We start from the raw sequence: 27,355 nt of genomic DNA on the forward strand, positions 1-27,355 counted from the left end.
TCAATAAGAGCTTTTTTTCCATGTGGGCAATCCACCTGTTTCCTGCTATTCTTCCACAGGAAGCTTCCACAGGGGCCACAGTCACTTCTCCCTGAAACCAGAGCCCAGCGCCCACTGACACACACCCATACACATGCTTCTCAGCAGGGCTTTGTAATACTATGTGCTCTCCCTTATGTGTTATTATACACAACAGGAAACAGACATACTGGTTCATACTTCAACTGGTCACTTGCTCAAGAACATTTTCATAGAGATTTTTTTGCTTTGGCGTTTTTTATACACATTTAATTATCGTAATCGATATCTGGGATACATACGACTGGTTTTGTATAGACGGATGTGAGTAAAACGCATCTGGATTGAGCCATGGAGATGCTTCTCTTTTTTCTCGTTCTCATAATTGCGTCTTCATCCATCATCTCAGCAGGTAAGTCAGTTTATATATGTATGTGTGTGTGTATAAATATATACAGTATATACTCATTTTGTTGATCCTGGAACAACATTCCAGTCTGAAAATGTTGTCCTAACCCTACCCAGCTTATCCCTAAAATCAAAGGAAAATTTCAGGGGATCAGATGAACTGTAAACTTGTCCCTCAAATCTGATTGGTTTATTGGAATGTTGTTTTAGAATCAACAAAGATTCAGGTTGCACCCTTGGTAAAGAGGGTTGTAAAAAAATAAATCTGTATTTTCGATCATTTTGATACTTTATTCAAACATTTTAAAAAGTAACCTTTTATTGAAGTAAAAAAAAATAATAAAGGGGGATGGACACTAATAATGGACACAATTTTTAGCACACCAAGGTAAACATGAAATCCAGCTATGACTTGTTTCACAGGAGTGTAAATATGAGGAAACATATTCCCAAATTCCCTTAATCATTCATCACAATGAGTAAAACAAAAGAATATATTTCTGATGTGCAGGAAAAGATTTGAGCTTTACAAAATAGAACGTGGCTGTAGGAAAATAGCTAAAGCATTGCAAATCCCCATTTCCACCATCAGGGCAATAATTAAGAAGTTCCAATCAACTAAAGATGTTACAAATCTGCCTGGAAGAGAACGTGTGTCTATATCGTCCTAATGCATGGCGAAGAGGAGAGATTGAGTGGCCAAAGACTCTCCAAGGATCACAGCTGGAGAATTGCAGAGATTAGTCGAGTCTTGGGGTCAGAAAGCCTAAAACAAATCAAACAACCCCAACATCACCATATGTTGTTTGGGAGGGTTTCAAGAAAAATCCTTCTTGCTCATGCAGAAACAAACTCCAGCCGATTCAGTTGTCAGATACAACTGGAACTTCAAAAATGACCTGGTCCTATGGTCAGATGAAACTAAAAAAAAGACCCTTTTGGCAGCAAACCCACCAGATGGCTTTGGTGTAAACAGGAATAATAAAAAAAACTCCATGCTTACGGTTAAATATACTGCTGGATCTTTATGGTTGTGGGCCTAATGTTTTGCTGGAGATCCTGGACATCTTGTCCAAATATATGGCATCATGGATTCTCTCAAATACCAACAGATAAAGAATCAAAACCTGATGGCTTCTGCTAAATCTTATAATGGGCCGTGGTTGGATCTTCTATCAGGACAATGATCCAAAACAAACATCAAAATCAACACACAGGTGTCACTGAGCACAAAATGAAGCTTCTGCCCCTGACCTGAACTGAGTGGGATGAACTGAAGAGAAGAAGCACCAACATGGATCTAGGAATCTGAATCTCTGGAGAGATTCAGTGTATGAATGGTCTCTGATCTCTTGTCAGGTGTTCTCTAAACTCATCAGGCATTATAGGAGAACACTCAGAGCTCTTATCTTAGCAAAGGGAGGTTAAAAAAGTAACCTTTTAGGGTAGAAAAGTAGCCCCCCTTCACCCCCCTCCCCCCAAATTATTTTACTTGAATGAAAGATTTTTGCAAAAATGTTTGAAAGAAAATCCTGGCCATGACTGTGTAGGCTATACATCACACATCTTATTTTATCTTCTTTGTATTTTAAAATGAATTCTTCTTAAGTTATTTTCTTGCTAGTGGCTAAACTTTGATTATGAGTTGTCTTAAGTTATCTTAAATTGAAATAGTCACTGACCACGTACAGTTGACCCTAAATGCATTTAGGCACTTAAGCAAAGTGCTAAAATACTTTTTATGGTAATTTTCTATATATTTTTCTATATATTTCTCTTTTTTGAAATGTATGTTTTCCATTGGGCGTGCACAGGAAATGACACAAACTTTCAAAGTACAGCGTCTCCAAAAACAACTGCTGTAACTCCATGGTCTTTTGATTCAAGAACAAGTGAGTTATATTGTTTATAAATCTCAGTAACAACATTTTCAATCTAAACAAGAATTTACCCTCTGAAAGATGCTTTGACATATATTGAAAAATTCCAAACCAGAATTTTACCATTGTTTTTAATTAATAGCAATAGTTAAATGTCCAATAACATGCTTTCTAAATGTTGCTGGTGTACTTTATATGAACAAACTACACATTAAGTGCAGAAGTCATTGCTTTACTATGTATAGGGAGTTATAAAATATACAAATAAAATAGCTTTTATATATATTTTTAGCCTGTGCATAAATCCCTGTAGAGTTCTACCAGTAGGCCTAATAATCTTTTTTTTTTTTTTTTTTTGGCATAGCTCTGTTCTGTTTCCAGGTTTAAATAAAATGTTGAATTTCATTTCAGCAGTCCAAACAGAAAAAACATTGTCTCCTACTTTTTCATCTCAACATGAGAATGCCATATCCAACCACACCTCACAAACTGTGAGCACAACCACAGCTCCTTTATCTTCCAGGCACACAGGTAAGGCCCACATACAGGTCCTTCTCAAAAAATTATCATATTGTGATAAAGTTCATTATTTTCCATAATGTAATGATAAAGATTAAACTTTCATATATTTTAGATTCATTGCACACCAACTGAAATAATTTAGGTCTTTTATTGTTTTAATACTGATGATTTTGGCATACAGCTCATGAAAACCCAAAATTCTCAAAATATTTGCATATTTTATCCGACCAATAAAAGAAAAGTGTTTGTAATACAAAAAAAGTCAACCTTTAAATAATTATGTTCAGTTATGCACTCAAATGACTTCTTCAATGCAGCGTGGCATGGAGGCGATCCGCCTGTGGCACTGCTGAGGTGTTATGGAGGACCAGGATGCTTCGATATCGGCCTTAAGCTCATCCAGAGTGTTGGGTCTTGCGTCTCTCAACTTTCTCTTCACAATATCCCACAGATTCTCTATGGGGTTCAGGTCAGGAGAGTTGGCAGGCCAATTGAGCACAGTAATACCATGGTCAGTAAACCATTTACCAGTGGTTTTGGCACTGTGAGCAGGTGCCAGGTCGTGCTGAAAAAAAAAATCTTCATCTCCATAAAGCTTTTCAGCAAATAGAAGCATGAAGTGCTCCAAAATCTCCTGATAGCTAGCTGCATTGACCCTGCCCTTGATAAAACACAGTGGACCAACACCAGCAGCTGACATGGCACCCCAGACCATCACTGACTGTGGGTACTTAACACTGGACTTCAGGCATTTTGGCATTTCCTTCTCCCCAGTCTTCCTCCAGACTCTGGCACCTTGATTTCCGAATGACATGCAAAATTTGCTTTCATCCGAAAAAAGTACTTTGGACGACTGAGCAACAGTCCAGTGCTGCTTCTCTGTAGCCCAAAAGTGGCTTGACCTGGGGAATGCAGCACCTGTAGCCCATTTCCTGCACACGCCTGTGCACGGTGGCTCTGGATGTTTCTACTCCAGACTCAGTCCACTGCTTCCGCAGGTCCCCCAAGGTCTGGAATCGGTCCTTCTCCACAAACTTCCTCAGGGTCCGGTCACCTCTTCTTGTTGTGCAGCGTTTTTTGCCACACTTTTTCCTTCCCACAGACTTCCCACTGAGGTGCCTTGATACAGCACTCTGGGAACAGCCTATTCGTTCAGAAATTTCTTTCTGTGTCTTACTCTCTCGCTTGAGGGTGTCAATGATGGCCTTCTGGACAGCAGTCAGGTCGGCAGTCTTACCCATGATTGCGGTTTTGAGTAATGAACCAGGCTGGGAGTTTTTAAAAGCCTCAGGAATCTTTTTCAGGTGTTTAGAGTTAATTAGTTGATTCAGATGATTAGGTTAATAGCTCGTTTAGAGAACCTTTTCATAATATGCTAATTTTTTTAGATAGGAATTTTATGTTTTCATGAGCTGTATGCCAAAATCATTAAAAAATTGTATTAAAACAATAAAAGACCTGAAATATTTCAGTTGGTGTGCAATGAATCTAAAAAATATGAACGTTTAATTTTTATCATTACATTATGGAAAATAATGAACTTTATCACAATATGCTAATTTTTTGAGAAGGCCCTGTATAACTTCAGCTGATGTAAATATACTGTATAGTTTGCACAGCAGCACTTCTCATTCAACTCACACAATTTACCCTGTACCTTTGTTTCTCCAGGCAGTACTGATGGATCCACTCCCATCTCATCTTCATACAGTACATCGGGTATTAATTATGAACTGCTTTTAATATATTCAGAACGTGGGAGAAGATTTTGACTTTGTTTGTAATCTTATCTACTAGTAAAGTCACTATCTGTGAACTTTGAGGGTATAATAATACATGTTATGGAAAGTATAAGAAGTGTGTATTCATTACAGGACAGTCCATCATCACCAACTTCACATTAACACCACCAACATCCCACACCGACACATCTCTAAATGCCACCTCATCCCCGGCGGCTAAAACAGGTCTTACCTTCTTCTCTTGTTTTTACCACCCAAAAATTCTTATTTACTGAAATATGCATAAGTGATCCAACTGTTTTAAATACACTTTAAAAACAATTCTTGATTATACATAAGGGAACATTCCCTTTTATCATTATGCAAATATTATGGGAATGTTACTTTTGAATTTTCTCTAAATTCTGAAGCAATTAGTAAAAAAATATTTTACATGTTTAACATCGAATATCCAACTTATGTTTTTATGTGTTGAGGACATTATTAAAGGCCAGATAACATTTGAACAAACATTCTATTAATGTTACTGGAATAATGTTTGTTCATAACTTTTTTGGGGGGTTGAAAATCAGTGGAAGTGGATGACAGCATATGTCAAATGTATGGGGAAAATGTCATTTAAAGAACATTGTATTCCTTATTTGAGTTGAAGAATTGGTCATGTTGATCAGTAAAGTCAAGCATTTTCCATATTAGACTACATTAAACTATTATTTCAAATGTTTGCTCTATGTGCAGTGGGTGTTTTTGAACCTCCAAAGACTTCAACAACAGTTCGTTCAAACATCAGCGTGTCAGAGTTGACGGCTACACCTTCACAGGCACCAGACAGCAGTCTCACTTTGCTCGCCTTTGGTAGGTTTACACTGATACTCTTATGATGCACATTAATTCTGGTACTAAAATATTTCCTGTCTGCAATTGCAGGTGTGATGAGTCTTATACTCCTTTTAATTGTTGTCATGGTGATCTTGGTGACCACTATCAACCTCAGGGGACGGTGTAGGGAAAACAGGCAGCACAATGGTGGGTTTCTCTCTCATTCTCTCAGATTTAAGATAATTTGTCAAAGCATACATGGCTACAAGCTTAAAATCAGTTTTGTTTTTGTTTCTGTTTGTTTTTATAGGTATTAAAAGATATGACTCTGTGGTATCGGAAAGGTAAGGACTTAAAAACCCACATGAATACAAAGTTCTGTCTTGAAACTGTAGATAGCGCTGCATGCATGCAATCAAAATATTATTTATAGGGCATGGCTGATTGGTTCCTGCTGTATCAGTAGCTAATGAGCTCGCTGCTCAACCTTTAAATAGTGGTCAGCATTTGCTATAGCAGTGCTGCCAAGTGGCAACCTTCCCCAGTTTCTGTTGAAGCCCATACGGAAGTGACTTAAACTGCAATTCCTCGACGGGCCACTAGGGACAGGCTCCAGAAGGGAGCAGAACCTCATTTTTCAACTTTACATCAGAAAAAAAACATGCTTTACAGCCTGGTACAAATTTTGGTTTTGCAGCTAATTTTGCCCATCATAACAAATGTGAGGGGGTGATTTTTTTTTATTTTTTATAACTCATTCGTTTACATTATATGAAGCCTTAAAGTTCTGCATAATTAAGGTCATGGTAACTTTGAGTGACTGGTGGATAGCCATTTATCCGCTGTCTGTTAGTCATCACCACCTCAGTTCCGCCCACGTCCTGCCTCTTTGCCCATTTTATGTTATATGGGCGTGACGTGGTGCCAAGATGGCAACTGCTAGCTTGTCTCTACTTTACACTTTAAAACTGCTCTTTAGAATCCTATGGGTGATGTCACAGACACTACGTCCATATTTTTTTACAGTGAGTGCAGCGCACTTACAGACACCCGTCACCCCCCCCCCCCCCCCTCCTTTCCTAGCTACACCTGTATAGATCTACTATGGGTAATTCATGTATGCTTTATAGAGTGGTGCAGGTGTGGCATCACATTGTAGGCCAAAACACGGAAGCGAGTTAGCATTTTAGCATGTCTGGTTCCACTATACTGAAATCAATGGGTTTTTTTTTGAGTGGGTTTTTGGTTAAATGGCTGAAATAAGGTCTGTGGTGAACACAACTCAAGACACTTTCACGTTTTATTCTATGACATGAAAAAAATACATTAGTTTTGCCCCACTCTTGATTTTTTGAAACTGTCACGTGTCTTGAACAAGGTGGTCGCTAACAAGTGGCTAAATCGGCCTACGTCATCATGCCTAACAGGTAAACTCAGTCCGCTTTTACAGCCTTATTATGCTCATAATTGTGCTCTCATTAACTAGTTTAACTCAAACGATCTGGGAAAATGTTTTGAGATAAACTGAAAGAGTTGTCAGAAGCTTAGCGATGGTGACGTTAATATCACAGATTCGCAGGACTGTGGCGTAGTCAGTTTATAGCTTTAGCCTTTTACTTCTGGCAACTGCATTTAGGCTTCAAAATGAATAAAAGTTGTGTTCATCTGTGATAATTATCTTGATGGACATAATCCAAAATATGAGAAAATCCTTTTGGGTTTTCTTGAGGGAACCAGTGTGATGCTAACTGCCCGACTGGTTGGCCTAAAAAGTGACGTCATACCCAAGGGGGTAATCTAGCGCTCGGAAAGCGTTCCACCCCTAGGGGCGCCATTGCTAACCAAGCCATCACCTGCTGTTAGCATCCCATTGACTCCCATTCATTTTTGAGTCACTTTGACAGTGAATAACTTTACATCTGAGACGTTTAAAGACTCCACTTGTCCATTGTTTATTTCTAAAGAAACACGACAATGCATAAAAGGCTCCGTTACCTTGTATCTTACACTATCGCCCCGTAGAAGCTGTTTTTGTAAAAATAGGCTAACGATTGCGTCATAACCAACTCGACTCTGTCGCACAGTTGAGAAATTACCTTATAGACCTGAGGAGACGCTCGCAGGCAATCTTTTACTGTCTATGAGACAGTCGGGGGGACGTGGAGACATAAAGTCTGATAAAGTCAAGGGAGAAGAATGGGGAGAAGCCCATAGTGAGCCAAAAGCAACGGGAGAAAATATTTAAACAACGTGATTCAGCTTTCATTTTCCACAACTACTAGAAGACCTACAGCTGTCAGACAGGAGGCTCACGTCACATCTACGTCGTCAAGCTCAGTCTGAGCCTGCGCAGTTCGCTCAGCCATCAGGAATCGAGTGCTCCTATACTGACATCACTTAACGCCGTAGAAGGCAATGGGATCCCTCCGTCCATTTCTTTTACTGTCTATGGTCATACCTGCACCACTCTATTGTACAACAGCAGCATGTCTTACTTGCTCACAGCAGTGTGTCATTTATGCATTGGCAGTAGCAAGTCCCGCTTTCTCTGCAATGGCAATAACAGCAGCAGTGGAGCAGATTTGTCCCGCCAAGACTAAGCACATTAACATTGTCATATCCATTACCATTACTAAACAATGGTAAAAGTTGTCACGACAGAACTGTGAATCCTCAGGTATCATCATTGCTTGTTATATATGTATAATATAATATAAGAAAAAAAAGATTATTAACATATAACATAATATTACTGTATTTTGATAACAGATCTGTTGAAAATAAATTTAAGCTACTGTCTCAATTTTGTTCAAGCAACATGACCAGCAACTGTGAGAAGGAAAACATCACTCTTGTCTCTGTGAGGACAATAAACACAGAAAACGGTAAGTGGGCTATGTGCATTGCCTAAAAAATTCTGAATGAGACCAAGAAAATAGCATCCTATTTGACATTATTGTAATATATGAAAGTGTAAATGTCTTATGTGCAGATACAGACTCTCCTCAGATCTCTTCAGTTGACAGCACTATAGTGGACAATGCCTCTTTCGCCTAACACTGTAAAGCTGCTTTGAAACAATCGCCATTGTAAAAAAACGCTATAAATAAAGCTGACAATGAGGACCAAGAATTTGCCCAAAAAACATTGTGCATGGAGATTGTAGGCGGCATATGTATTTTATATATTTATAATGTTGATTGAATGTGAATCAATGTGCCTCTACTGATGGTCAGTGTACAGATCATATATTATGTTTATTGCATGTATTGCACTGCATATAAAAATATCATACACTTATTAAACATGACTCATCTTTCTATGTCTTGTTTCTCTTCTTTTTTCAGATTAAAAAAAGTGCATTTATGTCTAATGTCAAGTATAAGTCAAAAAGTGAGATACTGAATGTATTGTTAATTATAAGGTTTCGAGATAAGACCAGTGATTCCAATTATACATTTCAAACAAATTTGTATATGGCTTGATATTTTTGCGTTATCTTTTGCTAGGCAATAGCATCATTTTTATATAGCTATGGCTTTATGCATATATTGTGAATTTGATTAGGTTAATATTTTTTCATGTTATTGTCCTGATCACCCTTCCAGATGTTTATTTTGCGACTGTTAGAGGTTTTCAGTCCTGGTCCCAGGGGCCCAGCACTGCACATTTTGTATGTCTCCCTTACCTAACACAACTGATTCAGATCATCAGCCCATTAGAAGAGCAACTACACTCATCCAGATAAATTTGTTTTTCTCTTCGTTTTGGCCTTCGGTCCACACTGAGCTGGGCCATATTGTCTTGCAAAAAAAGAAGTCAGCAAAGTGGATACATTTGACGATATCATTTTCGCATTACAGTGTGGACTCGAAAGTATTTGAAAACAATGCTGCATGTTTAGTCATTTGATGCATATTGATAGATGGACCGATCAGGCATAACATTACCGCAAGATGAACTGTAAATGTGGTGAACTCTCACCCACTGACAAACTGGCTGGACTGTCCGGATCGTGAGGTTGTTCGTCCTCCACTTGCTGATCCTCGTCAGTACCAGGGGAGACTTCAGGACTACTGGAAGGGTTCCTGAACTTCCTGATGATCATTGTCCTCTACAGTACAGATGACGTCCTGCAGAGAAATCTGATCTAAAGAGAAAATAAAAAAAAATAAAAAGCTTGTTTAAATCAAAGAATATAATTGAAATGTTCATATTAATTCTTCATTTAGGGGAAACTTTGGTTATGGCCTACTTGAAATCTTCTTGAAAGTCTTGGAAAATAAGTCACTGCTGCATTTTTAACTTATCATTATAATGTGGCATTTGCAAATACAGCTATGTGCAAAATTGAATAAATGAATAGGATGTGTTATAACTTGTATACAGGCTTCTAACAATCTTAACTAGGCGGCTTTGTGGTCAAATTTCAGGTTTGAATTCCCCACTCCACTACCCGCAATTGTTTGATAGGCCTACTTTCTTTGCTCTGTCCATTCGATGATTATATTTCACCTGAAGTGGTTGCGCTTTCCTCACAACCACATGAGGGCGGCAGACATCGCCTACAAACTGCAAACCATACGGCCCTGCTTATAATTTTGGGGGTGTTCATTTAAAATAATTCGAATCTAAACGTGAGGTCAGTATGATAGCCATCAAAGCTCATGTTTATCCAAAATATGACTCTAATCTAACTATATCAGCAAGCAAAGGGTTTATCCATAAACACACACGCCAGCATCACTCGTGGGTACCACACTACCATTTAAGATTGTTTAGCATGTTGCAATCATGCCATTTACGGCAAGGTTTCCTGTTTTTTGATTGGTTGTTTGGATGGTAGTCCCGCACCATGCGCTTCCGCTTCCGGTTAGCGATGGCGGTTGCAAGGAGTATTGCATTTCTGTCTTTCTCGCACATTTTACAATGACGAAGCCAAATGGTCAAACATGAATAGGTTTGATAATAAATTCATATTCGATTAAGTCGCGTCGTAGAGGTGTCATTTAAGAGCGGAAGATGCCTAGAATCGGAAGTTAAATTGTTGTTGTTACTGCATTAGCATAACGCACTAGATTTAGCTTCATGTCAACAACACCGCGAGTGATTTTTACACCTAGACGAGATTTGTTTTGATTATTTTGCTTCCCCTAGTTCATTGGCAAGTCGTTTCATGCGGGTTTGAGGTGTCATTGCTTGAAATGACAATGTTTGAGATAGACAAAGAGGAGTCTGACAGGCTGATAGAAAAAGCCAAGCTGTGTCTGCGGTCAGGACGAAAAGAGAAAGCCTTGCAGCTGCTGTACGAGGCGCAGAAGATCTACCCCAGCACCCGGGCCAGAGGTTTGTAGCATGCTGCTGTTGTTTGACTGACAAATCAGGTGTTTTTGGGCCGTGTGCTGAATAGAAATAGAAAGTGCAGCGTCTGGATGTTGTGTGTTATATAATCTGTCATCAGGTCAGCGGTGGGTTTGGGTCTCCTAGTGGTTGAAAACATCTCGCATAAGACGTTGTGAAAGCTTTGATGGCTCTCAGTTGAGGTTGATCTTGTGAAAGAATCATAAGAAAAAACTTATTTATATCATAAGCTCCATCATTTCAACCTTTTCGCAATCTATCTTTTACCCTCATGTGGCTTAAAAAAATGATTTCTGCTGTCTGTAGAACACACACACACACACACACACACACACACAACGTCATTAATTATGTCATTAATTAATTGCCTCCATGTCCTTTGTTGACATCTGAGAGATTTCTGTCCTTCCATTTGGCTGCTACACAACTAAAACTTTGATGCTTCAAAAAGTTTATAAAGAGTTTAGTTTAAGCTGGTTCACTACAGGTCACTACACTCAATGCAACAATATATTAAATGATTCCTAATTTCTCTCATTAGTTCTGATCGATGCCATCGTGAAGAATGGTGGCGCTCCCCCTGAAGAGGAGCGCACCTTCACGCCTCCACCTGGCTGGAGAAGCTCTGATGAAGACGGCCCGGCTCCACATCAGCGTACCAGAGTGCAAGAGAGAGCAGAAGGGTCCAGCGACGACAAGAAGAGCTACACGGAGGAGCAGCGGCAAGGAGTGCTCAGGTACTGACGGAAGAATTATCACTCAAAATATTAAAATTTAGTCATTATTTATTTTATCTGCTTCCTAAACCTGTGCAGGATAAAGAGATGTAGAGACTTCTATGAAATTCTGGGGGTGCCAAAGAATGCCAATGATGAGGATTTAAAGAAAGCCTATAGGAAGCTGGCGCTACGCTTCCACCCCGATAAGAACTGCGCCCCTGGAGCAACCGATGCTTTCAAAGGTAGCTCATATAGGTTATGATTAGGGGTGTAACGATACACTCGTGTCACGATTCGATATGCATCTCGATACTGAACTCACGATACGATATGTATCCCGATATTTTAAGCCAAAATAAACTTTAAATTATTTTTATTTATTTTTACCTTTTTTATTATATTATCATTATTATTTGTGTTTTATTATCAGGACCCACAAATATTCCCCCATTGCATTATTATACATTATCAGGGTGTCCGCGGGGTTTTAGAAAGTATTAAAAAGTGATAAATCAGAATTGTCAAATTTAAGGCCATTAAAAGTGTTAAATGTGGTCTCAGAGGTATTATTTTTTTCCAAATTAGGTATTATTTTTTCAGACTATCAGGTGACCTATTCTGATTGAAACCCTATCTGCGTTCACGTTAGTTCGTTTAAATATGGGCTTTAGCATATCTGGGCACATAATCAAAGATCTTTCGTCTCCATCTCAACGTATGTTTGATGCTGACGTCATATTCAGTGGTCGTTCGGCATCATCTCAGAACACTGCGCGCTCAACAGAAGTGGCTGGCTTACGTTTTATTTTAGACTTGCTTCAAGGCATATCTTCAACGACTATCCTCATAAGAGCAATCTTAAATGATTTATATAAAGTCTAAAATGAACAAAAAGAGTTGTGAGAGAATGAGGCGCGATCCATCGACAGTAGCCTATATAAACAGTGAGATCCGCGTATCTGTCTGCTCTTAAAGGGACAGCAGCCAATAAAGCTTCCTGTCAGTAAAGTTAAAGAACAAAGGGAACAGAGAAAATGACTCGCTGCTCTTGACTAAATCACTTTTGTAGCTTTAATAAGGATTAACTATTTAATTTATAGTTTATGCAGTGCAGACTGCATATAACTGATAACTTTATTAAATTTCTGTATATTTCCTAACTGTTAAGACAGGAGGGGCAGGAGTAAACATGAAATTTATTATGGGTTTATGTTAGCATTGTTTTAAGTTAACTTAAATTAAAAACTGTTATATTTTTGAAGCCTAATAATAAATGTAAAAAAAAATCAGTAGCTGTATTAATATCAGTAATACTGGCCTTCATTCATAAAAAGATGCCATTTAAACAAGTATTTAAAATATATTGTCTTTATGTTGTTTCTACATTATTTTGATTAACTGTGAAATTATTATATTTAAAAATATATTAAAATGTACAAAAACATTTCTTTTTTTATTGCGATTAATCACAGAAAAAAATGTTTGATTAATCTAGTTAAAGTTTTTAATCGATTGACAGCACTATTTTTTAGTATTTTGTTAAATTCAACAACTTATCACAGTTATAGAAATGTAATATTTGGCTCAGGTTTTATTGTTGGAAAAAAAAACACTAAATCATTTAATTGCTGAATTACCAATTATTAATTGAAATCAAATGTGTATGCAGTAATGCTTCTCCTTAACCAACCTTTGTGAATGTTGAGATGTATTTTACTGTGTCTGAATGATAACTTATAACAGAGTTCCTCCTGGTGTCGATTCTAAATATTCTTTTTTGATTGTTATATATGTCAAAATCGGTGTAAATAATAGAAAAGTCGCTGATTAACACTTGCAATTCAGTGTCGTGATGGTTTTAAAAAATATTCTGAAGGTATTAAAAAGTAGTAAATTTAACTTAAGGATTGCTGTATATACCCTGATTATGTATAGATGTTGTATGATTCCATGATGTAATAAGATTATTAATGTAATCACTGAAACTGAAACACGCTTCCAATGCAGGCAGCGCATCTCCCCATGCCTGCTATGCCCTGCCTCTCCTGCTATTAATGCAGTATGTAAGAATGAACCATCTGAAATACTTTGAATAATCATACTACTAAAACTAAATGTGATCTGGTGATTTAAATGATGTTTGGGCTTTCACTAAGGAGTGTCGCTTTAAATAATGTTTGCGGTTTCACTCTGAGGAGCGCAGTTCCGGCAGCTCGCACACTTCAGATGATCAATTCAATCCGTCACAGCTCTAATTGCAAGAAAGCTCGTCAGAATGACCGCTCTCAAACTGTAAATGTTTAGCTCATCCAAGAATTTTTATTCTGCATTTACTCACTCATGTTGTTTTCGCACGTCACGTAACAGTATGTGCGTCGTGTTAAATATATATTCATCACATAAAAACATTGTGTCTCTTCAGAAGACTAAAGAATGTTTGGATTAGACACTCAATTAGTTATTTTTACATGCCTTTATGACATTCTTTGCATCTTTTAAGTTTGAGAGGAATGGACTTTAAAAATGGAGGGACATAAATCCCTCAGGTTTCATAAAGAATATCTTCATTTGTGTTGGAAGTTAAATGAAAAACGAAAAATGAAATGGTGAGTAAGTACATGATGACAGTTTACATTTGTGGTAGCCTACATTTGTTAATTTGTGTTTGGGTGAATTATATCTTATAAATAAGCCTACTACAGCAAGTTGAGCCTTGGATAAAACAACTCTATATCACGAATCGTATCGTTTCCATCAACAATACATATCGTCATATTTTTATATTGCGATATATCGTTACACCCCTAGTTATGATATATTTTTGTTTCGGAAAAAAAAACTTTGTTCAAGGATGCTTTCAATTGATCAAAAGTTACATTTAAAACTTTTGGTCAATTGAAATCATCCTTGAACAAAAAGTAAAAAATCATCACCAAAATAAATTAAATAATATATTATTTTGGAAAACAGTTATTTTAAGTTGTAATAATATTTCACAATATTAGTGTTTCTACTGTATTTATCAAATTGGTGAATATAAAGTTCATATATATCTTTGATATTTGGATTTTTCCACTCCCGTCCACTATTCAGCTATAGGCAATGCATATGCAGTGCTCAGTAACCCAGAAAAAAGGCAGCAATATGATGAATGTGGGGACCAGGGCCCTGCAGAGGCATCCAGTCATACTTCAGCCCAAGCCCGTCATGCGTACGGGCACCATCGCTCCTTCGGCAGAGACTTCGAAGCTGACATCTCCCCAGAGGAGCTCTTCAACATCTTCTTCGGAGGCAGATTTCCTACAGGTCTGAAACTCTATAAAGCATTACAGCAAACAAAGTCATTTTTATTTAGTTAGTGGGTTTTCATTTATAAAACTGGATTTGAACAAATCACTAAGTGTTAACTTCTTTACCCTCTAAAATTTACATTTTTGCTGTTATGAATTTTTTCCCCCTGCATATTTATATATTTCAAATTGATATTATGTTGCTGTGTCCATCACATTTCTCTGCTCCGGTAATTAATACAAACTAAAGATTTCTCACACATTTAAAGAACAAACAATCCTTATCCTTATGTAGGCAACATCCATGTGTATACCAACCGAGGAGCTTCTTATGCTCATTATTACCAGCCCCGCAGACGCCGTGCGTACGAGAGACGGGAGGAAGAGGTGGAAGAGAGCCACAGTCAGGTGAGGGGATCCTACATCACTTAATCATGTGAGGAGGACACGGGTCAAGGGCTAAAAGAAGACCAATCCATGAATAAGGGCCTATGACAAATTAGTATCCATGAAAAAAACATGTACCAAGTTATTAGAGACACATTTACTCCTTGTATCGATTTTTGGTTTAATATGACTTTGAAAAACGTTTAATTAATAATGACTCAAATCTATATATATGCATAATAATTTAAAAAAATCATCTTAAATGTAAGTGTACAGATCTTAATCATTATTTTTCAAAATGTTTATATTAAAATATATTTTAATGAATTACAAAAACTCATTAAGTTTTAGTAGTTTAACCATAGGACATTGACATGTTACGTGATGCAAGTCTGCAGGGCTTCTCTCATTTCTTGTTAATTTATGCTGCGTTCCAGGCAGGTTTTCGAGCTCTTAAGTTCGACTTACGACTGTAGCGTTCCAGGCAAAGTCACGCCAAACTGCCTGAGAGCAAGGAATTGTGGTAGCGAGCTTTAAACAAAGCATGACGGACCGTACGAGGCTCGTGCGATGCTCATGCTCATTTACAATCATTTCTATCGTCAAAGGTGCTTACTCCTTGCTTATTTGAGGGAAATGGGGGAAAAAATGCAGCATAAGGCAAGAGAAGCTGTTATACCTTTTATGTTACGTTGAATTTCATAAATACGTCACTCGTATGGGGCTGCCATTGTTGTTTCATGGGATATGTGACTTGGGGCTAGATGATAAGGCCAAAAAATCATATCTCTGTATTTACATACACTGTATGTATCCCGGCATTTTATTTATTTATTTATTTATCCGTATTTATTTTAATAATAATTTATTTAATTTCACATCCTGCCCAATGATTTATTTTGACTATAAACAAATTGGCAGTACAAATACAGTGAATGTTATGCAGTCTATGCAAAAATGGGTTTAAAGGGGTGGGTGCTTGTGATTTAACTTTTTAAACTTTAGTTATTGTGTAATGTTGCTGCTTGAGCATAAACAGTATCTGCAAAGTTACAGCGCTGAAAGTTCAATGCAAACAGAGATATTGTCTTTTAAAGTTATGGCAGTTTATTGCCTACAATAAAACGGCCAGTTTGGACTACACCAAGCTTCTTATCCAGGTTGGTGACATCATAAACCCTAGCTATTAACATAAACACTGCCCCCGCAGACACGCAACAAAGTGGATCGAGGCCACGTTGCAGCCATTACAGAATAGAAAGCTGTTGCAGGAGGCTAGAGTGTTGCAGACATGCCATCGAAACAATGTTATTTTCACCCCAAAAGCACGACTTCTGTGTTCGGCCTTCCTCGGGACGCTGGACTTCGGGAACATCTTGGTTACGTAGTTAACCCTCGTTGCCTGAAGGAAGGGAATGGAGACATTACGTCAGTACTGACAAAATGGTGTTTTTGCTTAGAAAGCCAGCTGCCTTCAGTCTCAATCAAAATGATCCAATGACATGAAAATGTCATGGGTCTGTGGAATTTGCCTAATGCAACCCGCCCCACTGCGTGGATATAAACAGCGTTGCAAAGCATTTAAGCATTTATGTTACCTGCTGAGGAGCCGAGGCCAACCGCCCCGACCATACCAGCTGTACAGCAGATGTGGCATGGGGAGGTGACGTCTGGGAACGAGGGTTACATACGTAACTGAGACGTTTCCTTTCAGTCAGTACACTACGATTTACGTCAGTACTGATGAAATGGGGGTCCCAGTTTAATCATGCCAATCAGCATCCTGGGCTGACCTGTGCACCCTGCCTCGGAGTTTAACATGACGCTCAGCTAGCAAGGGGCTGGTCTGAGGTCTTAAAGCACCGCTTTTGTCTACGTAAGCGCAAAAGGCGCATACTGGACAGAGCAGTGCCGAGGCTGGGTCTGAAAATGCCTGCAGGTCCCCTACCCTCTTGATCGAAGCCAGAGCAATGAGGAGCACTGTCTTCATTAACAAGAACTTAATCTCCACCTTCTGCAGTGGCTCGAAGGGAGCCATACGCAGGGCAGTTAGGAACACTGCAAGGTCCCAAGAGGTTACCTGTAAGGAGCAAGGTGGATTTAATCTTCTTGCCCCCCTGAGGAACCTGCAGATCAGGTCGTGCTGTCCCACCGTTTTTGAGTCCAGCAGGTCATGGTGAGCCGCTATTGCCACCACATAGACCTTGAGGGTCGAGGGAGACCCTTTTCTCCAACCCTTCCTGTAGGACGGAGAGCATGGACCCGATCGGGCAATTGGTGGGATCTTCTCCTCGAGAAGCACACCAGGTGATGAAGAGGTTACACTTCAAAGTGTAGGCCTGTCTTCATGGACGAGTCTCTTGCTGAAGTGATGGTAGCGACCACCGGTGGCGGTAAGCTACTCACCCCTGCCTTTTCCTGTCCAGGAGCCACACGTGGAGGTTCCAAAGGTCGGGACGCGGGTGCCACATGGTGCCCCCTCTCTGAGAAAGGAGGTCCTTCCTCAGAGGAAACGCATATTTGTATGGCGGGCAGCTGTGCGCTAGTGCATCCGTGCCGAGGGTCCCCTCAGTCAGGGAATAGTACCAGCGGCAATGAGAGGAGTCGTGGGACAGATCTATCTGTGCAAACAGATCTATCTGTGCATCGCCGACTGGTCCCATATCAGCTGAACCGCTTGGGGATGGAGTCTCCATTTTCCCCCGGGAGAGGCTGAAACCGCAACAGCTCGTCGGCCACACGGTTCAGTTCCCCGGGGACATAAATGGCACGAAGCAACCTTAGATGCTTCTAACTCCATAACGAGAGGTGGCAGGTTAGTTGTGACATCCGGCAGGAGCGTAGACTACCTTGGTGGTTGATGTACGCTACTGTCGCCGTGTTGTCTGACCTGACCAGTATGTGCCTTGAGCAGGGCTCTGAAGTGGTGCAGGGCAAGACTTACGGCCAGCAACTCGAGGCAATTGATATGCCACACGTTGGGGCTCTTTCCAGGCCCAGCGGCGGCATGACCATTGCACATGGCACCCCAGCCCGTGGCAGAGGCATCCGTGGATACCACAACATGCCTTGAAACTCATTCTAAGGGAATTCCCACCCGTAGAAACTGGAGGTTCCTCCACGGGGTGAAGATTTGGCGGCAGGCCGAGGTCACTTGGATGTATTTTTGACGAAACGTCATAAATAAATAAATAAAGGATGTTCGCGGTGTGATTACATATACGTTTTTTGGTGTTGGTAGCCGTTTGTTGGAGAAGTATGAAACAATTTAGTTAACTGCCTAGCATAGCCAAACCGCGTTGGTCTTGAGGCCACCAAAACACACACAGAAACTACACAGTTAAAAGACATATACTTACAGGTTTAGGCCCATAAACAGCAGCTTCTGCCTTTAAAGTAGGAACTGCTTCATCTTTTAATATGAGCCTTTGAGCAAATCCAGTATTGAACTCGTAAAGATTCTTAATATGCAGCATAGATGGCTAAATTTACATTGTAATCGACAGGAACAAAATTAAACAATTTGTAACCATTGTTCCCTTTCAGTCAGTACACTACGAGTTACGTCAGTACTGACGAAATGGGTGTTTATTTTTTGCGAGACATATTTGGTTATATTCATTCTACAATAACAAAAATTGGTATGGCAATATTGCCGCCATTATTTACACCGCAGATGTGACTTCTGCCCGTAATGGTAAGGGTGTGGCGTTTCCGGACAACCTGTGCTTGGCACTTCAGCCAATAAAAATACATGAAACTACATTTGGCCATCTAACCAATCTAAGCCCATTGCGTTTTTCGGAGGGATAGACTTCATAGAAGCAGGAAGCAAACGAGCCGTTCAAAGGACAGCGGTGTGGAATAAAGGTAAAATATAAGAAAAATACGGCGTAAAAAAAAAAGAAGTATTAAAGGGATAGTTCACTTTGAAATCAAATTTTGATATGTTTTAGCTTACCTCATGGGCATCCGAGATGTAGGAGTATTTGTTTCCCCAGTAGTTACAATTTTGATCATTTTAAACTGTTCTTGTCTGTGCCTCACATAATGCAGGTCTATGGTCACCACCTCAAAGAGCATACACAGAGAAGTCCAAATTAAACAATCCCCCATCGTAAGTACACACTGATGGCCTAAGACACGAAACGAGCGGTTTGTGTGAGAAAACTAACAGTATTTATATCGTTTTTACCTCTTGTACATCACTACGTCTGACTGATCCGAGGGTGCGCGTGCATGTTTCCTGTAGTGTACAAGAGGTAAAAACGATATAAATACTGTTCGTTTTCTCACACAAACCGCTCGTTTCCTAAAATTATCAAAATTGAAACTACTGGGGAAACAAATACTCCCACATCTTGGATGCCCATGAGGTAAGCTAAAACATATCAAAATTTCATTTCAAAGTGAACTATCCCTTTAAGACGTTATACTGCGCCCCATAAACACAACCATGCCTTACAGAACCACTCCTTTAAAATCAACTTACATCGTAACATTACAATTTATAAAAAAATGAATAATTCACTAAACCAAAAATGAAAATAAGTATATTTATAAGCATATTAGCCAATTATAATGGTCACTTTTATAATAAATATACTCATTTGTTGGTTTAAAATTCCACATATACGGCCCTAGGGGTGTGCCGATGGACGATATCATCCATCGTGATGGCTGACCGACATCACGATGCTCCCATAAAGATGCGTCCTATGCCGGTTTGCACTTTGAGATGAATGTGGGACACGAGCTGGATAGACACCTTTTCGAATATCTTTGTCTTCATGTTTTCTCCTGATGTTGCAAAGCAACACTTTTTGTAAAAGGGCTGAAGAGCGAATTTTATCTTCCACAGGGTAAAGACATTTAGGCTATGTTTGATTATGCACTGCCAGAGAAAACGAAAGTAAAATCGTAGGGTGTGAAATGCACTATTTAAATAAACTTGACGCGCCTTAAATCTAATAACAAGCACAAACATAAAATTTAATAAAATAAAATTTGTCAAAAGGTATTCGTCCTACAGTCCTTACCATAGATGTGAATGGGTATAATAGAGTTAATTATACGCAAATGAAAGGAAGAAACGTTTATAATTTCATTTGAAAATGAGTGTGACTCGAGTGAAGATTTGAGAAAAGAGACTGGATGTCTAGTGGGCTAAAATGGACTAACATTAAGCCTATTGTTAAAATTCACAGAAATCGGAAAATCGGGTGACCAGATTGCAAAAAAGAATTAAAAAGCTGGCAAATCTTAAATTGGGCTCAGCCCACCTCTCTCTTTCAGGGCTGCAGTGTTACATCTGCTAATTTATTTCCTTTGTAAACAAAGCTTTGTGCTGTACTCCTATGGTAATATTCACGTAAAACACCATTCACATACAAAACACTGGGTTAATAACGAAAATATAGCTTTAAGTAGAAAATAGTATTTATATAAAGAGATTAATTAAAATAAAAAGTGCACAATTCTTCTGGAAGGAAGCTACTTTTTTTTTCCCTATCACGTGCAACCTAGTGCGGGTGAGTCCTTATTTGGGTTACTAAAATAATGGAATTATAGTTTTTAAGTAGAAAATAGTATTTATGTAAAGAGATAAAATACAGAATATATTAAATTATATATTTTTATAAAAATAAAAACAAACGACGATATCATCGTCCATCGCAATGTTTTACTGTAAACATCATCAACTGCCAATTTAGGGGACATCGCCCAACTCTATACGGCACATTTATTGTCCAACAACAAATATTTTAGAAATATGTATTCTTTTGTCAGAATTATTGCGTTCCTATTCTATTATGCTCCGTCTGTTGTCACTCACGGAAGCCTGAATTTTAACGGAGATTCACATGCATAAGGCTTGCCCTCTTCTGACGATTTTCATATTTTAAACATGCCCCGTCTCTATACTATTTCTTGTTTCTCTTTGTGTAGAACAACTTCACAGCTCTCCTGCAGCTGCTGCCGGTGCTGGTGCTCATTCTGATCTCTGTGTTCACTCAGCTGATGGCCACCAACCCTCCCTACAGCCTCTTTTATAAACCGTGAGTCTATTGAAACAACAGCATAAAAGTTGTTGTATTGTCACACAGGTTGCTTAAGTGCAATTATACCAAAACCACAATAGCAAATATAATCGAGATCCATGTTTGCATTTATTAAAGGGGTCATATAATGGCATTTTTGTACAAGTTATGATTATTAACTGTCTAAATGAAAACTTTGTAATATACATTAATAAAAAATTCTCATTAGTATTGTAAGAAAACGCTAATTTTACCTGGTCAAAAACAGCTCTGTTTTCAGCAAGCCGTTCTTGTGCATACGGCTTTAAATGCTAATGAGCTTTGATCACCCCGCCCTCTGTTCTGTGGGGCGCTTTCACTCTCTCTCACACACACACACACACACACACACACACACACACACACACACACACACACACACACACACACACAGAGTGTCGCCGTTGACAAACAGTAGAGCTGAAAGAATGGCCACGCGAGTCTCTAAGGAGATCTGTGCAACTTTAGCAATATGAACCATTGTCTGACAATGGGACAAGACAACAGCTTCAACGAAATGCGACAATTAAGGCTAAACAGGACATTTCTAAATTGGTTGGTTAACGTAATGTCACTGATCTTTCTTTATGAACCGGCAGGGTAACGTTAGAGATGAATGCTATGTGTTTACTGATGTTTACATTAGTTCATTGACAGATTGATGTTACAGCTAATGCCAATAAAAACTTTTTTTCTGTAAATGTCGGCTTGTCAGTGAAGCTTAAAGGGTTAGTTCACCCAAAAATGAAATCGATGTCATTAATGACTCACCCTAATGTCGTTCCACACCCGTAAGACCTTCGTTCATCATCGAAACACAGTTTAAGATATTTTATATTTTAGTCCCAGAGCATAATGCAGTCAATGTACACTATACTGTCCATGTCCAGAAAGCTAATAAAAACATCATCAAAGTAGTCCCTATGTGACATCGCCAATGTCACGTGATTTCAGCAGTTTGACGCAAACCGAACTGCTGAAATCACGTGACATTGGAGACCCGAATCATTGATCGATTCACTGATTCATGAACCGTTTGATTCTTTTTGGAGGCACATGGAGGAGAAGACAATGCCGAATAAGATCGTAGTTTTTGATATTTTTGGACCAAAATGTATTTTTGATGCTTCAAGAGACTCTAATCAACCAACTGATGTCACGTAATATGACCCCTTTAAAGTTCATCACTGAGAATGTTTGATTGCAGATTTAGTCGCAGCAAACAGCACAAACAGCTTGTGTCAGAAGACAGACTGGCTGAATGACACTTTAATTTAAGCAGAATATTTCAAATGGAGATCCCCAGTTTACTTGCTTGTCTGTACTTTCAGATAATCCACGCTTCTGCAGTGTAGAGAACTGTTGTTAATTAAAACACTGGGCAGAAAATCTGATTGGGGGATTTAAAATCTTGACATCTGCCATCCACAAGCATGAAAGCTTGTAGAGGCTTGTTAAAAACAGTCTATACAGGGAGTGCAGAATTATTAGGCAAGTTGTATTTTTGAGGATTAATTTTATTACTGAACAACAGCCATGTTCTCAATGAACACAAACTCATTAATATCAAAGCTGAATATTTTTGGAAGTTTTAGTTTTTAGTTTTAGCTATTTAAGGGGGATATCTGTGTGTGCAGGTGACTATAACTGTGCATAATTATTAGGCAACTTAACAAAAAACAAATGTATACCCATTTCAATTATTTATTTTTACCAGTGAAACCAATATAACGTCTCAACATTCACAAATATACTTTTCTGACATTCAAAAACCAAACAAAAACAAATCAGTGACCAATATAGCCACCTTTCTTTGCAAGGACACTCAAAAGCCTGCCATCCATGGATTCTGTCAGTGTTTTGATCAGTTCACCATCAACATTGCGTGCAGCAGCAACCACAGCCTCCCAGACACTGTTCAGAGAGGTGTACTGTTTTCACTCCTTGTAAATCGCACATTTGATGATGGACCACAGGTTCTCAATGGGGTTCAGATCAGGTGAACAAGGAGGCCATATCATTAGATTTTCTTCTTTTATACCCTTTCTTGCCAGCCATGCTGTGGAGTACTTGGACGCGTGTGATGGAGCATTGTCCTGCATGAAAATCATGTTTTTCTTGAAGGATGCAGACTTCTTCCTGTACCACTGCTTGAAGAAGGTGTCTTCCAGAAACTGGCAGTAGGACTGGGAGTTGAGCTTGACCTCAACCCGAAAAGGCCCCACAAGCTCATCTTTGATGATACCAGCCCAAACCAGTACTCCACCTCCACCTTGCTGGCGTCTGAGTCGGACTGGAGCTCTCTGCCCTTTACCAATCCAGCCACTGGCCCATCCATCTGGCCCATCAAGACCCACTCTCATTACATCAGTCCATAAAACCTTAGAAAAACCAGTCTTGAGATATTTCTTGGCCCAGTCTTGACGTTTCAGCTTGTGTGTCTTGTTCAGTGGTGGTCGACTTTCTGCCTTTCTTACCTTGGCCATGTCTCTGAGTATTGCACACCTTGTGCTTTTGGGCACTCCAGTGATGTTGCAGCTCTGAAATATGGCCAAACTAGTGGCAAGTGGCATCTTGGCAGCTGCACACTTGACTTTTCTCAGTTCACGGGCAGTTATTTTGCGCCTTGGTTTTTCCACACGCTTCTTGCGACCCTGTTGACTATTTTGAATGAAACGCTTGATTGTTCGATGATCACGCTTCAGAAGCTTGGCTATTTTAAGACTGCTGCATCCCTCTGCAATATATCTCACTATTTTTGACTTTTCTGAGCCTGTCAAGTCCTTCTTTTGACCCATTTTGCTAAAGGAAAGGAAGTTGCCTAATAAATATGCACACCTGATATAGGGTGTTGATGTCATTAGACCACATCCCTTCTTATTACAGAGATGCACATCACCTAATATGCTTAATTGGTAGTAGGCTTTCCAGCCTATACAGCTTGGAGTAAGACAACATGCATAACGAGGATGATGTGGTCAAAATACTCATTTGCCTAATAATTCTGCACTCCCTGTAATATTTGGACTTTTAAACAAAATTGTCATCGTCTCTTCTTTAGTCATGAAAAAAAGGTTGTTGTTAAACATTTTTTGCCATAGACTAGTCAAACGCATAATGCATGATGTAAAACATAAGCTTCAAGAAAATAACTGACAGATACTCTCTGTCTCACAGGTCCATGGGGTTAGTGGTGTCCAGGGAAACCCAGCACATGGGTGTGCCATACTATGTGGATAAGAGTTTTGAGAAGGAGTATCGTGGTGCTGCCCTGGACGACCTGGAGAAGACCATTGAGAGTGACTATATTGACCACCTACAGAGCAATTGCTGGAAAGAGAAGCAACAAAGTAAGATATATTTTCATCCATTAGTTAATAGCTGTAAATTACACAGCTGTAATACAGGCCTGCCAACTTTTGAGTTCAGCTTGGAGTGAGAATTAGTGAGGGAGGGAGAGGGGAGTAAAGCATTGTTTTAGTTTGGCAGGGTCACCTCTAGTTTAGCTTAGCATAATGAATGGAATCCTGTGTTGCCAGCTAGCATGTCCCGAATAAAAGTGATTAAAAAAAAAACAACCTAATTACTTCTTGTAGTCTGCGTATTTACAATGAGTACAAATAGTGATGCAGATTAAGACTAGGCGATTTCCTAGGCAGATATTGACTTGGGACTATATTACGGGGAAGCACAGGCGAAGCAATAAAAGAGAAATCACGGCTCTCATCCTCAGGTCCTCTGGCTGTTGAGCGATCGCAATGTGTTGTGATATCTCTGCGTCCAAGTAGCAGCGCTTCGCCTGTGCTTCCCCATAGTATAGTCCCAAGTCAATATCTGCCTAAAATATCACCTTGTCTTAATCTGCAACGCTATTTGTACTCGTTGTGAATACGCAGGCCACACGGAGTAATTAGTTTGTAGTTGTTTTTTATCACTTTTACTCGAGACATGGGATTCCATTCATTTTGTTAAGGTAATGGTGACCCTGCCAAACTAAAACAATGCATGCACTGAGACAAAAATGCATTTGCCCACATATCTAAATGTAGGAAAGAAGTTAAATAAGCCCTATTTTTAAAAAACGGAGGAGTGTTCCTTTAATAATATCAGATATTAGTTGGGTCAATTTGGACATTTCTAATTATTGTGTTACAGTGCCTATGGTGCTTTGCCCCTGGCTTGTGATCTGTCACACCACATTAAGAGCTCCAAAATAGTATTTTTTTGTATATAACTAAATTTGAAAGCTGAGTCATTGTCAGCATTGTCAGTGTCCTCTTTTGTTTGTTTGTTTTTTCACCGCGTGAGAGTTGGCAGCCCTGCTGTAATATAAAGCCCTATTAAAACGGAGCTGTTTTGTTTTAGAATCGGATCTAGCTAACCTGGGCCAGCTGTACCGAGACGATCGGCTGAAGCAGAAGGCTGAGACCATGAAACTGGATCACTGTGACAAGCTGCACCGCTTCATGGGCAGACAGAGAGGAGAGTGAGGCATCGTCGATTCGTCGTCCTCCCAGACAGCATGGTCAGCCTAATCAAAGAGCTTTTAGTATAAGTTACATATTTCAATTTACTTGGGTGGTTCACCTTTTTGGGAAGGAGAAAGGAAGGAGTAAGACGTGTTAAAGCAGTACCCCAAGCTGATTTTCTCGTGAGCGTTTGTGCCTTTCATCCATTAATGGGGTGAAGTCTGAAGGCCTTTGAAATGCTCAAGCATCTGATTCAGCCGCGATGCACAACCACGTGTGGAAGAGGGTAATATGTGCGAGAGCCTGGCATTTTTTCCTTACATTAAGGAGCACAGTCTCCAGGCCTGCCAGCAGGATTAAAGCTAGTGATTGTTGTTTATTAGTCGCATTTAAGCTTTATTTATAGGAGTTTAACTTATTTAAATTAACATATTTCATTTCTTTCTCCTGAATTTGTGCTGTGAATTACATCTGACAAAACATAATTTTTAATAGGACAAAAAGCGATCTTTTTTGTTTTTTTTAGAAACAACAAACGCTTCTCAAAAACAGGGATATAAACCACTACAGCTTTTTAAAGCTCTCTGGGCGTAGCAACAACAAAAAAACTTGTGTACATTAAATTAGTGTAACTGTCAAATGTTATGGTGCTGTATGTTTTGGACAGAAAAAGGAATTAGGCAACTGTTTTGAAGTATTTTTGTTTGTGAAGAAAGTAAAAATGGCTAGAGCACTGACAGAAATGCTAAACGCCATTACCTCGGATTTATTAATCTGCAGTATTTGATTTATATTTTGCCACTTTTTGTCTTAGCTTCTTGTGTTTTGCATGCATCCATCCATGCAACTTGTTAGTGTTCGAAGCTGTTAACAGCAGAGTTTAATATCAGCAATTATAAATAGGCAAATAACCATTACTGGGCATCTGTTTTGAACTACAATTAATGTTTTACCTCGTCATTGAGCAACACTATGTTCTATATATAATAACATACTGATTTTTAGCACAAATTTTGGCACGAGATGTTCAGAAACGCTACAGTAGGCATCCTTATTCGGGATGGAATAGAGGAAGCGTATTGGATGTGGAGAGTTTGTGCCATTAATGGTATTGTGATCTTGTTTCCATGCAGTACGCGAACTGTTGGAAAGTTTTGTTTGGATCGAGTGCGTTTTGTGCCGCTTAAATAAAACATTAATCAAACAGAGTTTCTCTGTGGTCTGTGATTTTCCAAAGTTGTATGCTTGTATGTTAAAACTTGAATTCATTAAATATTGACCAAAATTGTCAGGAAGAGGCGATCATGCCAGTATCATATTGTTTTCCTTTTGTGCTATAAAAATGCTGTAAAATTAAAATGATCATTAACTCAAACATTGAAAATGAAATGAAAATCATGTGCCTTTTAAAAAATACTTTTTTTGACTTTCTCCTGAAACACAAAAGTTTTTTCATACAATGAAAGTGAATGGTTACCCAAAATGTTCAAATTAAAGTCTGCATGAAATGTGAAATCTATTTTCTAAAATCATGTTCATTATTGTAAATGACTCACTTAATCCTTTTTTTTTCTCAGTTTAATCAAAATATTATTCATCTATCTTCAGATAGAGTTCCGTTTGACTTATGTCGGACTTCTCCAATCATTTTGTTTGCTAC

General features: G+C 38.9%; 2 protein-coding genes across 3 annotated transcripts; both read left to right on the forward strand.

The window, feature by feature from the left end:
- The first annotated feature begins 132 nt into the window (after nt 1-132).
- Nucleotides 133-8,711, forward strand: ecscr (endothelial cell surface expressed chemotaxis and apoptosis regulator). Of its 2 annotated transcripts, none has more exons than XM_067423687.1 (10): nt 133-430; nt 2,241-2,318; nt 2,718-2,837; nt 4,500-4,547; nt 4,703-4,795; nt 5,309-5,425; nt 5,498-5,596; nt 5,700-5,733; nt 8,204-8,274; nt 8,382-8,711. In XM_067423687.1, the coding sequence occupies exons 1-10, from the start codon at nt 370-372 to the stop codon at nt 8,444-8,446; spliced, it is 786 nt and encodes a 261-aa protein (XP_067279788.1). In that variant the 5' UTR covers nt 133-369; the 3' UTR covers nt 8,447-8,711. The 2 variants fall into 2 exon arrangements, with proteins under 2 accessions (XP_067279788.1, XP_067279789.1); XM_067423688.1 differs by having other exon boundaries at nt 2,721-2,837.
- Nucleotides 8,712-10,252: 1,541 nt separating this feature from the next.
- On the forward strand, nt 10,253-26,903 carry dnajc18 (DnaJ (Hsp40) homolog, subfamily C, member 18). The gene is made up of 8 exons (XM_067424655.1): nt 10,253-10,735; nt 11,292-11,487; nt 11,566-11,711; nt 14,563-14,775; nt 15,055-15,167; nt 21,096-21,205; nt 24,404-24,576; nt 25,592-26,903. The coding sequence occupies exons 1-8, from the start codon at nt 10,594-10,596 to the stop codon at nt 25,714-25,716; spliced, it is 1,218 nt and encodes a 405-aa protein (XP_067280756.1). The 5' UTR covers nt 10,253-10,593; the 3' UTR covers nt 25,717-26,903.
- The last annotated feature ends 452 nt before the right edge of the window (nt 26,904-27,355 follow it).

The sequence above is a fragment of the Pseudorasbora parva genome, chromosome 18 (genome assembly GCF_024679245.1).
Source record: "Pseudorasbora parva isolate DD20220531a chromosome 18, ASM2467924v1, whole genome shotgun sequence".
Lineage (NCBI taxonomy): Eukaryota > Metazoa > Chordata > Actinopteri > Cypriniformes > Gobionidae > Pseudorasbora > Pseudorasbora parva.